Genomic DNA, 18438 nt, shown 5'->3' with positions numbered 1-18438 from the left:
GCATTCAGCGGATGCAGCACCGTGGATAGATTTGGCAGAAACTTATGGTAATAATTAATCAACCCCAGAAATGACCTCAACTGTGATACATTTTCCGGAGCGGGGGCCTTCACAACCGCTTCGATCTTGTCAGGTGACTTGTGCAGCCCCTCTTGGTCAATGACATGACCGCAGTACGAGATCCGTTTCTGGAAGAACTCACACTTCTGGCGATTAACTCGAAGGCCATATTCCTTCAACCTGGTGAGCACCAGTTTCAAATTTGTGAGGTGTTCCTCCTCGTCTTCTCCCGTAATCAGGATATCGTCCAAGTAACACTGAGTGCTTGGAATACCCTGTAAGACCTGCTCCATGGCCCTCTGCCAAATTGCTGGAGCCGAAGCTACTCCAAAAACCAGTCTATTATATCGATACAAGCCTCTGTGCGTGTTGATTGTGAGATACTGGCGTGACTCTTCCTCGACCTCCATCTGTAAATATGCTTGTGCCAGGTCTATCTTGGTGAAGTGTTTCCCGCCAGACAATGAAGCAAAGATATCCTCAATCCGCGGAAGCGGGTATTGTACCGTGTGAAGCACCGGATTAACTGTGATCTTGAAGTCTCCGCAGATGCGGACCTTCCCCGGTCCCCCTGGCTTGTTACTTGATGAAGACTTCATGACGGGAACAATGGGCGTGGCCCACTCACTCCAGTCCACCTTCGACAGTACCCCTGCACGTTCAAGCTCTTCCAGTTCTGCCTCCACAGCAGGTCGTATCGCGTAAGGTACCGATCTGGCTTTGAAAAATTTTGGGCTTGCATGTTCTGCAATCTTGATTTTTGCCTTAATTCCTCTCAGTGTTCCCAGTCCCTGCTGGAATACCTCTTTTAGCCTCGTCCAATATTCTGGACAACCGTTCAGGTTTGACATCTTTCTTTCCGAAATCTACCGTCATTGTGTTTAGTGAGTGCCAGTCTATCTTTATTTTCCTGATCCACTCCCGTCCCAGAAGTGGTGGACCTCCCTCGGGTAGTACATATAAGTCCATTCCTTGGTGATCTTTGCCCTTGTGTCTCACCTTGACTTTTATCTTTCCGATGGGGTATACTTTATGCCCCGTGTATGTCTGCAATACTATCTCCGTATCCCGTAGGGGAATATGTTTGAATAACTTTTTGTAATCTTGTTTATTCATGACCGTCAATGCCGATCCAGTGTCCACTTCCATCTTCACTTGGACTCTTACAATCTGCAGTGTGACCCAGATAGTTTGTCGGTCAGCTTCTTTACTCACATTGTGAATCCTCAGACTACCCAGTTCCTTGCTGTTGGGGTCTGAATCCGAATTCAGTTCATCTGGACTCTTCACAGTCACCTTATGTACCTTTCTGTACTTCTTCTGCGGTGACTTATTGTTGCTGGTCTTCTTTCCTGACCGGCATACTTTAGCTATGTGACCAAGTTTGCCACATTTTCTACATTCCTGGTTTTTAAACCAGCATTGGTTCTGGTCGTGTGTTGTCTTCCCACAACGGTAACATTTCGTTGTACCCGAAGTCATTTGATCCACACTGAGTACCGCTGTCTTCAGCTGCATTTCCGCCGTGCCTCTCACTGCGGCTTCGTGCGATGCTGCAATAAGGACAGCCTTATCAAGTGTAAGATCGTTCTCTTCGAGCAGTCGCTTTTGTGTTCCTTCCTTCGACATCCCGCACACGAACTTGTCTCTCAGTGCCTCTGTCAGATTTACCCCAAACTGACAGTATTTTGCTAGCCTACGCAGTTCAACCAGGTACTCCGCGTTGCTTTCCTCCTTTAGTTGCGTTCTCCCGTAAAATTTAGCTCGTTCCGCTAACATCAGCGGTGTGGGGTTCACATGATCCTTCAGGACAGCAACAATATTAGCGAAAGACTGATCCGCCGGTTTAGCTGGTGATAGAAGATGCTTCAATAACCCGTATGTCTTCGCACCCATTGAGTTTAGTAAGGTTAGAGCTTTATCATAATTTGCTATCTTATTGACCTTACAATATATCTCGATGCGTTCTACATACGTGGTCCAATCTTCCACATCAGAATCGAATTCGTTGATGTTGCCACGCTTAGGCATCTTCACAATCTTCCTGAGAAACAACAACGAAATTTTTCTTTAACTTTTTTTTTCCAAAAATGGCGGTTTCCCCGCCCACTTTCAAAATGGCGTTTTCCCGCTCCTGTCTTCTTCTCCGCCTACTGGCGGGAGGGGTAAGCTTTTCCCTCGGGCGACGACCGCTGGCTTTCGGGGTTCGCAGCCTGCGCGCCGGCTTCAGTGCGTTCTTTGTTCCCTTTTCTCGGCAGGGCAACCGGCGCTGGGGACAACCCGTTGACGGCGAACAGTTCCAGCCGCTGGCTGAATCTCCTCGGTCTCCCTCGCTTGGCTCTGTCTCTCCCGCTCGCTCGGGCTCTGTCTCTCCCTCAGCGGCTTCCAATCGCGCCTCCCAGCCCTCTCGCAGTCCGATCCTTTCCTCCCCCGGCTGCGGCTGAGTTCTCCGCGGTTTCTTATTTTTATTTCTTCCCGCGCCTTACGATCCCGGTCGCAGCGCCTCGCGGCCTCGGTAGCTGCCCGGCCTTTCGCCGGTCGCGGTCGAGCTGTCTCACGACGCTGTTGCGTCTCCCAGCCTGCTTGTAGCCCGGTCTCTCACACCGGCTGCGTTCCCGCTGGTAGCCCGGTCTCTCTCGCCGGCTGCGTTCCCGCTTGCACCGCGGCTTCCGTGCCCCATGCTGCCCCAGTCTCAGCGCCTCTGGGCCCGACTTCTGTCCGGTTCCTTTCCCCCCCGACCGTGGTCGAGTTCACCGCCCTTCCTCCGTTCTTTTTTTCTATTTTCCCCCTACTCACAGTCAACGTGGCCGACTTGGCTCACTCACCACCGTGGCAGAAGGGACGATCACTGCCTGTTGCTGATGGAAGGCGTCGTGTCTGAATTCTTCCTTCTTCCTTGCTCTGCAGACTCGAGTCTTCTCTCAGCAGAATGACGAGGGCGGGTGCCTCCTCTCGACGCTCGTTAACTGCTTCGGATGTATCGCTGCCGCAGGGTAAGATCGAACTCGTCGCCACTGTAAAGTCTGTGGGTTATATGGTGAATTAATACACAGACTACAAGAGTAACTTTAACAGGACTTTATTATTCGAAGGTCAGGGCGAATCTGCCCAATAAATCCTTACACAGCACTTATATACCGGTGTGGTCACCACCGGTATTACAGTATACAGTAGCCAAGATAAAGTAGTGCAACCCTTAAAATAGTTCTCTTAAAGGTGGAACGTTACATACACTACAGTTTCGAGAGAGCGTTGGGATGTGGGTTTGGAGATTCATCGAGAAAGTAAAGTGGATAGACAAAAATAATGAGGAGATGTGGGCAATTATACAAGAAGAACGTAGTTTGATTGATAGCCCAAAATGAATTGGATTAGACATGTGCCGAGAATGGGTGGGATGTTGAAAAAGGTGATTGAAGGATGGAGGGAAGGAAAAAGACCAAGAGGGAGGAAAAGAAGGATGTTTCTGGACCACCTGAGGAATGGGAGATGGAATGGAGCATTGAAGAAAGATGCACTAGACAGAGTAGTTTGGAGAAGGGAGAATTGATCCAGAACCTGCCTTGGGCAGACTACTGTTGATGACCATCATGTTTATGCATCATTCCAACACTCTGTGTTTCCACAGACTGCACTTCTTGCCTGGTCAGAATCAGTTTCCCATCGTTTGGGAATAAAAATTAGCGCAAGATTTCATCTTAACTGCCCTTAAAGCACTTTAGTGAAATGTTCTTCACACGCGCCGTTCTTCTGCGCCGACTCATTAGATTAGGAATCTCCCACCCAAAGCTCGCAGCAAGTTGGAAGCACCCAGCATGTAGCTCCTTGACGCAATCGTTTTGTGGCTTGCTCCCTCTCTCTGCTGTCGACGGAAGGGCTTTGTTTCGACGAGTGAGACTTCCTCGGGGACTGTGGGATCGTCATCGCCGTCGACCAAGCAGTTTCTCGTAGATTGAGGCGTCTTGGCGCTGGTCCGGGAGCTGCTGCTATTTTACAGCACCGTGGGAATTTCTCCAAGTGTATAAACTTCCCAGTGCAGGATTTGTGCATCTCTGGATTGTGTGTTATTTTAAAATTCTTGTAATTTAGTAAAATATCAATTGAAAAGATTGGTTAGCCACAACGATAATAACACCAATTATTTCTTAAACTGTTTGGATTTTTGATTTGCCGTCAAGCATGTAATCATTTAAATGGGATAAGTGAATCCGATATTTACAAGTCGATGCTTACTGCCATTATTCAGCTAACCTGTAATAACCTTGAAGTCTTGTATTAACCCCATAGGATTAATTCAGTGATCCAGTGGTGGAGTTGAGCGATTTAGGGCCATGATTCCCAACCCATACTCCCTGCGAACACAGCTCCCTGCTGAGCGCACAGGATCGTGGAACTGACCCTCGTATTTCATGCTAATAGTACATTCTGCAGACTGTTATTACAGCAAAATATCTACTTACACGAGAGTGACAGAGCCGCCTTGGGGACCCTCCTTCCCTTTCAGTGCTCGCTTTGATTTATAGATTTGTGTCAGTTTCTGCTTTCAAGTGGTGGGATTGCTCAGAGTGACTTGTAAAAAAAAATGAAAGCTTACATTTCTCTAGCGCCTTTCACAACCTCAGGACGTCCCAAATGCTTCACAGCCAATGAACGTTTTCTGAAGTGTGGTCACTGTTGTAATGTGGGAAACGCGGCAGCCAATTTGTGCACAGCAAGCTCCCACAAACAGCAATGTGATAATGACCAGATCATCTGTTTTTAGTGATGTTGGTTGAGGAATAAATATTGTCCCCAGGACACTGGGGAGAACTCCCCTGCTCCTCTTCGATATAGTGCCATGGGATCTTTTACATCCACCTGCGAGAGCAGACGGGGCCTCGGTTTAATGTCTCATCTGGAAGACGTTAGTTAGGCCGGGGCGTACTGACCCACTGGAATCCTCAGGAAAATCCCACCTGATTTGCCAACTGCCAGGGAAGTGGGTGAAACGGTTTCCTGGCCCTCTGGGTCCGGACACAGTGCGTTCCTTGGCTACCACATTCATTATTTAATCCACTGCCATTTTTAGTGCTGGTCGGTCAATCGAGACACTTCCACTGAGTTTGGAAATGTAGATAAAATTTTGTGTTGGTACAGTTTAATTTCTGTTTATATCGGTGGCGTGACGCAGCAATTGCAGTTTATTGATGCATAATAAGCCACCCTCTCCCTGTTCGACTGAACTTGGGACAAGTTCTTTTTTTACACATTGAAACTTTTTTCCCAAGGCTATAATGTGTGTGAATTTTGTGTGTGTGTTTATAGCAATGTGTGTGAGAACCCAACGTCTTATAGTCCTACATGCCTGAATTCAGTATAAATGTTATACAAAGAGTATCAAAGGAGCTAAGGCGGGTGAATGGAGTTGAGGTGCAGACCAGCCAATATCTAATTGAACGGCGGAGCAGGCCCGAGGGGCTGAATGGCCTCCTCCTGTTCCTATGTCCTCAGTCTTACAGTGGGTCCCTCTCTGTCAGGACACTCCCTCTCCCGGGAATCCCAGGACCCTGCATCCCTTGGCTGCTCTCGGGATTATTCCCTCTCTTGGGGCACTTTCCCGCTCTTCTTCCATCAGCTGCTGTCCGGGTTGCTCTGTGCCTCTGCCACACTCTGGGGCTCTGGCTCTCGGGAATCTCTGGCGCACTGCCAGTCCTGCCCCCGTGGTTATCCACAGGCACTCTCCCTTCCTGAGCCTAGCTGCACGCACTTTTCCCCGTCTGTCTCTTTATCGAGTTCTGTCTCCTTTAACAGGACACTTTCTTTCCTGTGGAGTGGGCTGATGCACTACCTCCACTTCTCCACTAGTGCTGACGGTTAGAATCAAGCCTCGATTGTTACGGCTGCCGTAAGCGGCAAAATGAATTCACCGGGGCATGTCGGTGTGCACGAGGCAGCTGGAGGGGAGAACCACCATTTCAGCTGCTCCTCTGGGACCAAGGGTGCTCCCGCCATCGACTGTAAACACTGGGCACGGCCGATTGATGCTTTCAGATTTTGCTTTGCTGGTTTGTGTAAACTTTCCTCAGCCTTTGGAAATGAGACCAGAAGCGCGGGCAGCTTCCCCGATAACTGCTGCTGAGGAAAATGTCAAATATAAATAGGATGAATTCCACAGTCAGTGTGTTTAAGAGCCGCTCCGATTTAAAGTGCTTCTGTAATGTAAAGGGGACGTGCCGGGTTAGGCAGAGATAGTGATAGCCGTGGTTTGCATCGGGCAATAAATTAAACTAAACTTGTTGGTATTCCAGATTTCGAGGTGTGCCCTGTTAATGGGCTTCACTGAAAGTCATTTAAATTTCAAGCTGGCCCCTTCTCCAATGGTTCCGATTTTCAAGGGACGGCCTTGTATGATATTGAGCCATTCAGATCAGGAGGATCCTACGTCTGATCTCTGGCCTCTCTCTCTCTCTCTCTCTCTCTCTCTCTCTCAAGTTTGCTGGACATCAGGTATGGACAGGGTCAGGCTCTGCTCTGATACTCCCACTGTTGAATAGGGATTCAATCCTTGCTGTCTGTGCACACACGCAATGAGTATTCGAGCGAGGGATGGAGGGGGGGACCATCCACCTCATTCATTCAGTGTTGGTCAGCACCTGCAACAGAGACCGGGTGAAAATTGGGGGCACAGAAATATGTGACTTAAAAAGTATCCATTTGGGATTGGGTCACAGTCTCAGGATAAGGGGTCGGCCATTTAGGACCGAGATGAGGAGGAATTTCTTCACTCAGAGGGTTGTGAATCTTTGGAATTCACTACCCCAGAGGGCTGTGGATGCTGAGTGTTTGAGTATATTCAGGGCTGAGATCGATAGATTTTTGGACTCTAGGGGAATGAAGGGATATGAGGATTGGGCGGGAAAGTGGAGTTGAGGTCGAAGATCAGCCATGATCTTACTGAATGGTGGAGCAGGCTCGAGGGGCCGAATGGCCGACTCCTGCTCCTAATTCTTATGATCTTATATTCTTAAAGCATAAGTATCAAACTATCTTTAGCAAAAGCAACTTCTTTTTGGTGAAATCCTGATTAATAAATGCTCCATGAAGCCTCTTTGCTTATATTGTATTGAATGTGAATGTTGGTAGCTCGTTGTCTGTGGATGAGTTTGTGAGGTTAGGGAGGATGAAAGCATGTTAGCTTGGCAGCAGACAGTGAGTATGTTGTCCATCAGGATGCAGTTAGGACATATATTGGGCCTGAGCTGTCGGTTTGACAAAATCTAATTGAATGACACCCAGAGTCAGCTTCGAAAACATTAAAGCATCTCGACTGAAAAATTACAAAAACAAATTAGACCTTTTAGAAAGAAGCGAGCGCCGACTGATGCTCCAGGTGGCAATAAGTGGTTTGTGTTCGGACTGGGATTCAATTTAATGCGGGCTGTAAGTGAGATTTGTCAGAGGGATGGGGACAGTAATGGAGAAAGGAGGTGAGAGCAGACGGGCCGTGTCACTCCAGCTGAGATCTGGTATCGAGCACTATGGAAAAGTAATGCGTCTCCTCGGGCAGCTGAATTAAATTACCATGAGGAGGCACAGACAGTCGGGACTGGAAACATGTACTGAGAGGTATATGGTGATAAAAGGGACCTTGCGAAGGATCAGGTTACACACGAGAGGTTTCCCAGTACGACCTAATTGCCTCGAGGTTTTTTTTTCTCTCGGTGTGATAAAGGCCGACTTTTAAGCAATCTTCAGAATCTGTTCACTGTAACAATAACAGTGTAATAGGCACTGCTCGACCCTCGGCAGAAAAGTGGTCCAAGACATTACTTAACTTGGTTATTGCGTGATTGCATTTGGTCATAAGTGGGGGCGGGGGAGGCAGGCAAGCAGTCAGCATGCAACTTTTGACCCTGCACCGTTCCGAGGAGCTGTGCATTTATTTAACGGGGAGTTTTCTGCCTCGGAGAGCTTGGACTCCTCGGGCTCCGACTCCCCAGCTCTATATTGATGGCATGAAGTGTCCCGCCACCACGTCCACCTGCAAATGCTGTCTGCGGCGGGTCTGACATGAGATTTGTAAGTGTGTGTGTGTGTGTGTGGGGGGGGGGGGGGGGCGGTGTGTGTGTGAGACTCTCAGATCCTGCTGCTGACTGTGCAGGCAAGGGAAGCCTGGGCAAAGGACTGTTTACACTATTGATTTGGCTCTCAATTTTTCAATCGACAATCAAATCTGGGATGTTGATTAGATGGAACGAGATTTTAAATAATGACTGACTGCAGGTAAAGAAGATCTTTACTGTAATATCTTAACTGATAAACATCTTAACTGTAACCTTCAAATCTTCCCATTGTGCTATGAAGAGGGTTAATTTGCTAATAACTGTTGACCTTTTGTAAAATTGAAGCAACTGGCTTATCAGGTTGTGAAATGCATAAAATGATCATAAATTAGTATTTGAAGCTTAAGGCGTAGAAAGATTCACTCGAGACATTCTAGTGGCAGCCCCGCATTGAACACACCTCGCACCTGTTGTGGAAGTCCCACTCGGTCAGAAGCTGGTCAGAAAGATGAAAGGTATCCTTGAATTTGAACTCGGGCTGTCCTTGTATAAACTCCACGGCGAAACTTTATACAAATGTTTGAGAAAGATGAGATTCTGGGTATTTAAAAAAAAAATTCAGTAAACTGATGTCCGGGGGGATTATCTGGAGTAAGAGTCTAGGTCTGTGGTTTCTATCCGAGGAACACTTGAAACCTGTTCCTGTCACCTGCTCCAGCACTTAACCTGACCCAGTGATAGTAGGTGGTCATTCTTCACCTGTCTGTGATTTTTTTAATTTAAAATGTGAGTTGCTGGTTATATTGTCCAAAACTGACTCAAACACAGTGGAACCTGAAATTTACCGTCTTTTCTCAATTCTTCATCTTCCTGATTAAGCTGGTCACTGCACAGCCTGCTAACACCAATCTCCTCCTGCCTGACAGAAATCAACTGCATAGCACAAGAGGATATGTTACTTGTATTGGGCTTCCTCTTCATTCCTGTGCTTAGGGTCCTGCTGTACTGAATCTACAAGACATGAATCTGGGGACTTTCGATTATCCGGGGAGGGGGGTGGTGACTTAGAGTGGAAATTTCACTGTGTGATTTAAGTTCTCGGTTACCCTTGTTTAACAATTTAATAAAGATTTAATGCCGAGTGCTCACCAGTGGATCTGCCCCAGGGTTGCTTACAGGAGTCTGGGCTCTGGAGCACAGTTGTGAGGCTCAGCTGTAAACTTGGCGTGCATATTGAGAACATTATCGACACAGACACATCCTTTTAACTGTATCTGCTTGTGAACTGATGAAGTTGGTCACAAAGGGACTCGTACCCACTTGTACATTTCAGGCTCCAGGTCAATAACTGGCTTTCTATCTCTTTTTAAGATTGTGTTGCATCGTAACAAAGTGTGGCATTTAGAAATGGGATCTAAGGTTTGAGGTCTGGAGTGTAGCAGAGACGCTATGTCCAAGAATATTATCTATATATTAAAAGAAAGACTTGCATTTCTATAGCACCTTTCATGACCTCAGGATGTCCCAACGCGCTTTACAGCCAACAAAGTACTTTTGAAGTGGAGCCACTGTTGTGATGTAGGAAACGCGGCAGTCAATTTGCGCACAGCAAGCTCCCACAAACAGCAATGTGATAAATGACCAGATGATCTATTTTAGTGATGTTGAGTGAGGCATAAATATTGGCCCCAGGACATCACTCCCCTGCTCTTTCACATCCACCTGAGAGAGCAGATGTGTCCTCAGTTTAACATCTCATCCGAAAGACAGCACCTCCTCAGCACTGCACTGAAGTGTCAGCTTAGATTTTTGTGCTCGAGCCCCTGGAGTGGGACTTGAACCCACAACCTTCTGACTCGGAGGCGAGAGTGCTGCCCACTGAGCCATGGCTGACTTAACAAAAAAAGCGTGAAGCTCGTTATCCTGAGCATCACAAACAGTAATTTGAATATTTGTCAGTTGAGTTCTTGCAGGTAGCAGATGAGAATGTCTCAGCTCCCAGCTCCTGATCCTTATTTAGAGGAATGCCGTAGCATTGATTTTAAATTACTTTCACATTGAACATATGTGCAACGATATTTTTTAATTTAAAAAGGATTATTAGGATTAAATCGCTTGCTTGGCAATGGGCAGGTTAATAACTTGAGCATCTGGCTGCAGTAATTGTCTTTTGACAAAGTACAGGTCATTTGTTAACATGCCTGTGGTAATTCCACACACTAAAACTTTAACGTTGGAACCAAATAGGAAATTACTAAATGAGCGAGCTCCAGTAGCTGAGGAGTTGGACAGTCCCATCTCATTAATCAGCTCCCCATGCCTCATTAGTTAAATACACCACTGGTCTGTTTGTAAGCCGCACAGAGCAGGATTCTGTATTGGCTGATTTGGAAAGTGGCAGCCGTGAGATTGCTATAATTGGTGTCAAAATCTTGGTGCTCGAGAAGGGAAAATGTCAGATAGGATTCCTGCTCTTAATTGCTCTCCAAAGACTGCTGCTGGACAGGTACATCGCTGAGGAGAAGATTGGCATTGACTGGGAGGGCTCCTCCCCTGGTTACATAGCCTGCCGCCACTAGCTTTTTCGGATCGTGTGTGAAGAATGTCACCTGGTGAGTAGCGAGCTGCTGGTATCGAGGGCAAGCGTCAGAACTTGGCTGTGATGCCTCCAGGATCAACTAGCTTGGTGACATTAACACCTAAAGATTGCAACCTGGGAGAGGAGCCTATGGAACTGTATCCCAGCATGAACTGGGAAATAAATCTTTACATAAAGATTAAAATATTGGTACAAAAAGGAAATAGTTTGTCTGTAGCAGATTACAGAAGCTGCTGCATGTGAACTTGCCCAGCGGTGACCACTGCCCCTCCGGCCCAGTGACCACTGCCTCTCCAGCCCAGCGACCACTGCCCCTCCGGCCCAGCGGTGACCACTGCCTCTCCGGCCCAGCGGTGACCACTGCCTCTCCGGCCCAGCGGTGACCACTGCCTCTCCGGCCCAGCGGTGACCACTGCCTCTCCGGCCCAGCGGTGACCACTGCCTCTCCGGCCCAGCGGTGACCACTGCCTCTCCGGCCCAGCGGTGACCACTGCCTCTCCGGCCCAGCGGTGACCACTGCCTCTCCGGCCCAGCGGTGACCACTGCCTCTCCGGCCCAGCGGTGACCACTGCCTCTCCGGCCCAGCGGTGACCACTGCCTCTCCGGCCCAGCGGTGACCACTGCCTCTCCGGCCCAGCGGTGACCACTGCCTCTCCGGCCCAGCGGTGACCACTGCCTCTCCGGCCCAGCGGTGACCACTGCCTCTCCGGCCCAGCGGTGACCACTGCCCCTCCGGCCCAGCGACCACTGCCTCTCCGGCCCAGCGGTGACCACTGCCTCTCCGGCCCAGCGACCACTGCCTCTCCGGCCCAGCGACCACTGCCTCTCCGGCCCAGCGGTGACCACTGCCTCTCCGGCCCAGCGGTGACCACTGCCTCTCCGGCCCAGCGGTGACCACTGCCTCTCCGGCCCAGCGGTGACCACTGCCTCTCCGGCCCAGCGGTGACCACTGCCTCTCCGGCCCAGCGGTGACCATTGCCCTGGCCTGACCTGCCTTCCACAGAACTGGGCTTTCCAGCAGGATTTTCACTGCATAAGGATCAGGGGCGAGACCCCTGGTGGAATTGCTTCCCTCTCGCTCCCCCACCCTTGCCCGCGGATACTGAGAGCAACTGTAGTTGTCCCTATTGCTGCCCCAACTGTGATCAGGTGACTTGGGACAGACACCTGGGACTTTCCTGGTCTCCGTGACCCAGAACCACATTCTTTAAAAAAAAAATTCATTCCTGGGATGTGAGTGTCGCTAGCAAGGCCAGCATTTATTGCCCATCCCTAATTGCCCTTGAGAAGGTGGCGGTGAGCCGCCTTGATCCGCTGCAGCCCCGTGTGGTGAAGGTGCTCCCACAGTGGCGTTAGGGAGGGAGTTCTAGCATTTTGACCCAGCGACGATGAAGGATCGGCCGATATATTTCCAAGGTAGGATGGTGTGTGACTTGGAGGGGAACTTGGAGGTGGTGGTGTTCCCATGCGCCTGCTGCCCTTGTCCTTCTAGGTGGAAGAGGTCGCGGGTTTGGGAGGTGCTGCCGAAGAACCTGGTCTCCGTGCCTCCGATCCACATTCAGTGGTGCATTAACCAACTGAGCCACTGGGTGAGCTGGAGCAATCGTTTAAGAGTGACACTCTGTTACTTGTAATCTCGTCCTTACTCGTTAGGTTTCACTGAAGGATGAATCAATATGATGCTGCAGCACTTCACAGGGAATCCAAACACTTTGCAGAACCCACAGTGCAAAGGCATGTGCCAGCAAGCTCAACAAAATCTCATCACATTTTCTATCAGAACAGTAACACAGAGCAACACTCGCATTTACTTGGGATTACATGCATGAGCAGTTTCTAAATATTATTTTTGATAACATTTCTGGTGCTATGTGATGATCGTAAATGCAGGTCAAGCACAAGAATTGTGGCGTTTTCTTCTAAGTGGGGAGGAAGGCAAGTGAGTGGGAATAATCACATAGCATTTGTACTGTTAACAAGTGATTTCCAAACCTATCCATGTGGGGATCTGCTGCAGAAAACAATGCAGTAATTGCAGCAAGTGTTTCCTGAGCAGCGATTCAATGACGGGGTAAATCTGTCCTTTCTAAGCAGTTTTACCAGATGAATGGAGAAACTGAAACCTTTGCACTTTATATTAGTATAGAGCAACAGAAATAAATCCAAGAAATGTAATATTAGATATGGATATAAATTGAGGTTGGCTGACTATATCCCAGACAGAGCCTGTGAAATAATCTCAACCTCCTTCGCCCAAAACACTCACCAAAGCAACAGAAATCCCCGAGCATAAAACTGTTTAAATTTGTCAGTTAGAAGCACTCCTCCAGAGTGCGGTTTTTATCTACTTTGCCGACAAGCTTTCAAGTCCAAAAGTCTCTCACTCCAGAAAATTGACCATATAATCCAGGCTGACACTCCAGTGCCGTACTGAGGGAGTGCTGCACTGTCGGAGGGGCAGTACTGAGGGAGCGCTGCACTGTCGGAGGGGCAGTACTGAGGGAGCGCTGCACTGTCGGAGGGGCAGTACTGAGGGAGCGCTGCACTGTCGGAGGGGCAGTACTGAGGGAGCGCCGCACTGTCGGAGATGCTGTCTTTCGGATGAGACTGTCTTTCGGATGAGACATTAAACCGAGGCCCCATTTGGCCTCTTGGGTTGATTGTAAAAGATCCATTGAGACGATTTGAATAGGTGAAGGGGAGTTCTCCCCGGTGTCCTGCCCAATATTTATTCCCTTAACCAACATCACTAAAACAGATTCTTGGGTTATTATCTTATTGCTGTTTGTGGGAGCTTGCTGTGCGCAAATTGGCTGCTGCGTGTCCCACATTACAACAGTGACTACACTTCAAAAAGTACTTCATTGGCTGTAAAGCGCTTTGGGTCATCCTGAGGTTAGCTCAACATTCCTGATTACAGGATTTTCAGACGAAATGGAGATTGGGATAAAAAAGGAGGGCGGGGGGCCGTCGCAATATTGGTTAAAGAAACGATTACAGCTGTGAGGAGGGAGGATATGTTAGCAGGATCATCAAATGAGGCCATATGGGTTTAACTGAAGAACAAAAAAGGGGCGATCACACTGCTGGGAGTGAACTATAGACCCCCAAACAGTCAGAGAAGAGCAAGTATGTCGGCAAATTTCTGAGAAGTGCAAAAACTATAGGGCAGTAATAGTCGGGGATTTCAGCTACCCCAACATTAACTGGGATAGAATCAGTGTAAAAGGTATCGAGGGCGCAGAATTCTTAAAGTGCATTCAGGAGAACATTTTTAGGCAGTCCGTCACAAGCCCAACAAGAGAGGGGGCGGTTCAGGACTTGGTTATCTACGCCCGCAGACGGGACGCCTGGTGCCCGCAGCCAGAAGAATGGCGGCTGCCTCATTTAGTTTATTACAATGAGGGGGGTCCCGGCCAGTGTTCCCTTTAAGCCGTGCAGCTCTCTGGACCTCCTGCACAGCCGGTTCGCCGGCTTTTCAACGAAGAAAACCATGTCCACGCCTGTTTTTTGAACGGGCCGCACCGCGAAGAAAAAAAAAAATTCGCGGACACATTGGTCCCAGCAATGGGAAGAAGCACTGGAAAGCTTTGTAAAATGGGTCTTGCACCAGCAGCTGATGCACAGTGAGCTGGGAGGCCAGGCTGGGCCAGACTGCGGAGGCTGCTGCCGCGTGATCGATATGGCGCTGGGCAGGTGGAGTATTAGCAAGTCTTAAATGGCTGCAGACTCCCGAGCAGCTAGCAATCCGACCTTGGAATTAGATTGGAGGCAAGGTCAAAGCACAAGCGGCTGCTGTAGATTGCAAATAACACGCGGGGTCATTATTCCTGAGAAAATCAATCCCAGCTCTATCCCTGGGAGATCTCGGAACGGCCGGGTCAGCCTGACATGGACACTGAGCTCATTTCTCCCAAGTAAGCTTACACGGTGACAGTTCAGCAGAGTAACGTGACGTGCACAGGCACAACACAGATCGGGTTTTGTGTGGTTTACATTCCTGTTGCTGCTTTCTTGTGGACAGGAAATGCTCATAGACTGCCTCTTAATTTTGTTTTTATCTTTATTCAACCGTAAAAATATTTCTTCTCCTTCCCCCCCTCCCCCCGGGTTCTGCGTTGAATGAGCTCATTTTTAGCTGGGTTAGCGGTAAGGGTGCAGCAGGTGACCCCAGGGATAGGGCGCGGAAGGACCAGCCAGGCTTCCCCGCTCCTGGTTGCGGTGCAGTGATTGCCGCTGGGAAAGGTGGGCGGCGAGGGCACCCCATTGAGCTTGGTTGGCAGTGCTGCTCCCCGTGGTCAGATAGCCCACCGCCGATCGCTGCCTATGTTCACCGGGAAGAATTACCACTGGGCTGGGGGATTGTAGGGTGGGTGACTCCACGTGACACTGTATCCCAGCTTGGGCCGACACCTTCCCGAGAGGAGGCAAGAGAAAAGAAAAGAATTGGTTTCAGCTTGGCCTTGGCCCTCTAACTCTGCCCTCTTGAGGATCTCTGATTATAATTGCGCCACCATTGCTGGCCATGCCTTCAGCTGCCTGGGCCCTAAGCTCTGGAATTCCTTGCCTAAACCTCTCCGCCTCGCTACCTCTCTCCTCCTTTAAGACGCTTCTTAAAACTTACCTCTTTGACCAAGCTTTTGGTCATCTGCCCTAATTTCTCCTTATGTGGCTCGGTGTCAAATTTTTTGTCTTATAACACTCCTGTGAAGCGCCTTGTGATGTTTTACTACGTTAAAGGCACTATATAAATACAAGTTGTTGTTGGATGAACATTTTACAATTTAAGTAGGAGATGCACTGCAGCAACTCACCAAGGCTTCTTCGGCAGCACCTCCTAAACCCGCGACCTCTTCCACCTAGAAGGACAAGGGCAGCAGGTGCATGGGAACACCACCACCTCCAAGTTCCCCTCCAAGTCACACACCATCCTGACTTGGAAATATATCGGCCGTTCCTTCATCGTCGCTGGGTCAAAATCCTGGAACTCCCTCCCTAACAGCACTGTGGGATGGGCAATAAATGCTGGCCTTGTCAACGACGCCCACATCCCGTGAATGAATTTAAAAAAAAATGGTGTTTCAAAGTATTACACAATATTAATGGCCCAGAAACAGGCCATTCAGCGGAACTGGTCCGTGCCGGTGTTTCTGCTCCACACCAGCCTCCTCCCACCCCTCCCCATCTCACCCCATCAGCATCTCCTTCTATTCCCTTCTCCCTCCTGTGTTTATCCAGCCTCCCCTTGAGCGAATCTATACTATTCGCCTCAACCACTCGCTGTGGTAGCGAGTTCCACATTCTCACCACTCTCTGGGGAAAGAAGTTTCTCCCAAGTTCCCGATTGGATTTATTAGTGACTGTCTTATATTGATGGCCCCTAGTTTCTTTCTGTTTCCGTGACGGGTAACAATTTCAAACAGTGCAGTTGAAAGTTTAATATTTCAGGTTGAGTTCTAGATGTTTAGAAGTGTTTTAGTGCAATATTTGACGCTTTCAGATCAAGCCTCAGTACCTCGATGTTCAGGATTCCCACACGGGACCTCATTGTCTTTGTTCTCCCAACCCACCTTGTTGACAGTGCAGTCAGTTCAAGTGCGAGCAGGCTGTGCCTCAGCCAGGCTCGATGTGCTGTTTGTTCCAGATTTCCTTCTGACAAATTCTGTTTTGAATTTTTTTTTAAATCATGTCGAGGGCAATTTCTCAGCTGTTGGACCGCTTGTGTTCACAAGTGTTCCAATATCCGCTCAGAAACCGAAATGGTTTGATCTCGATGTGATTTTTACCTGCTGCACAAATTAAAAAGTGGAAGGTGGCGTATCTGAGCGCGAACAGCCAGTTGAATCTGGAAATCATACCCACTCATTGATGGGTCTGTTTTTTTTAAAACAAACGTAGCTATTATTATTTCTGGAGGAGCGTGCTTTGAAAACGGGCTGGAAATTCAGCTGCCTCTGACTACTTTGACAGACTCCCACATCATAAATACAACCGACTGCTCTTTGAGGCTCGTAAACACACGATAATGAGGCCTCAGCATGGCATGCCGCCACGTTAGATGATTATCTGCCCTGTCTCAGGATTTTAGTTCGTTAATACTTTGTCATACACCAATACAGCCAGGAGCGGAGGGGAGGAGATTCGCACCAGCTATGGTGCGTTCCTGTTTGGCTTTCTGTTCGATTTAAGTCGAGGCATTGGGGCAGCTGCATCATGTACCATTTCACCTCTTTCCTTGTCTCTTACAGGCTAGTTTAGCTGCCACGAGACAGGGGTCGTCGCCTAATGGGAATGTGTCACAGCAGCCTGCCTCTTCACAGACAACTGTGAGTACCAAAGCAGCAGCCCCTGATTCGCAGACAAAACCTTCGCACTGCTCTTTATTTACACAGGAGATGATGGCGCACTGGGAATTATCAAATGTGCAGGAGCAAATAAGTCGAAGCCTAAAAGCTCTGCGCCCGTACCATCCTGCAGTTTTGACACGATGCTTCTCGGTCTCTTGTGACCCAACAGCCCACGACCATTCCCGGGCCACCATTAGATATTATTTTTTGAAAAAGCCTTTGTCACGTGAATTAAGTTAGAAAGAAAATCTTAAGCTGCAGAAGGGATCAAGTCATTGCTAAAGCGACATGTTAATTATTTGGTCCCATAGTGTGTAGAATTGCATCGAGTCTACAGCACTGACACAGGTCGATTGGCCCAACTGCTCTGTGCCAGTGTTTCTGCTTCACTCAAGCCTACTCCATCTCACCCTTTCACCATATCCCACAAGTAATTAGTAGAAATGCAGTAAGAATTTCTTCATACCGAGTGATGGAAATGGTTCTGTGCTCAGTAGGAAATAGGATTACCCAAATACAGGACAGTGGCCGTAATTCCCACACATCAGTGTCCCTGCCTGTCATGAGCTGGCGATACAGGGGAGGACTTCAGTCCCCGCGCACAGTCTTCCTGTCGCTTGATTTGGCTCCCGGTGGCAGAATGGGCCGAGTGGTCAAGATCAAAACCCAGTGGGTGGAGGGGAAAAGAGAACCCTGAACCGTAAAGTCAGAGGTCAGCGGCTGGGCGACACGGGCTGGCCACATCATTATAATGTAACATTATTCACTCTCACGTATGTGCGCTACAAAAATGTAACGCTTTGCAAGTACAGTAAACTCTTGTTTAAACGGCACTTAATCATCCGGAATTCTTTAATCGGCAAAATAGATAGCCGGTAACCTTGCCGAATCCATCCATTTTTCGTCTTTCCGAGTCCGGGTTTCCCGCGGTGGCCGAGTTAGTCCGGGGCTTTTTACTTTTTTTGTGTTAAAAATCACCTACCTCTCTGTTATTTGTAATTTTTCATCAACCGGCACCATCCCGGTCCCGTAGGTGCCGGATACAAAAGAGTTTACTGTACGATGTTGGCCGCTGGTAATCGTAACACGGTCTGGGGCTCCTTTTGTGACCCACCTGCCCTTCCGTGGGCCTCCCATGCTCCTGACTCTGCTCTGTACCTCCCGCACACTTCTTACAGACATGGGCTTTGTTGTTTTAGTGAAGGTGAATCATTAATTTTTTTTGGGTGAGAGTGATTTTCAGTGTTCTGTAATTTTTACTCTAATCCTATCTTGGGTACAAAAAACTGAACACCTTACAGAATCAAATGGTTTCTTAACCATCAAACACGGCTGGATTACATTAGAATAGTTTGAGATCATCGGTTGATTATCCTGGGTATTCAGAGTT

At 48.6% G+C, this 18438-nt stretch overlaps 1 protein-coding gene across 3 annotated transcripts in view; it reads left to right on the top strand.

Annotated features, from left to right (window-relative positions):
- The window catches only part of phc2a (polyhomeotic homolog 2a (Drosophila)), a 313528-nt gene that overhangs the window by 197261 nt on the left and 97829 nt on the right, over positions 1-18438 (top strand). For all 3 annotated transcript variants that reach the window (XM_085967521.1, XM_085967519.1, XM_085967518.1), the window contains exon 6: positions 16950-17027. In XM_085967521.1, coding sequence (XP_085823647.1) covers positions 16950-17027 — 78 coding nt within the window. The remainder of the gene's footprint in view (positions 1-16949; positions 17028-18438) is intronic.

The sequence above is a fragment of the Somniosus microcephalus genome, chromosome 25 (genome assembly GCF_052327205.1).
Source record: "Somniosus microcephalus isolate GS21.2 chromosome 25, FLI_Smic_1.0, whole genome shotgun sequence".
NCBI classification, from domain to species: Eukaryota; Metazoa; Chordata; class Chondrichthyes; order Squaliformes; family Somniosidae; genus Somniosus; species Somniosus microcephalus.
Note: the sequence above shows the minus strand (reverse complement) of the source record. Positions and strands in the feature narration are given on the sequence as shown.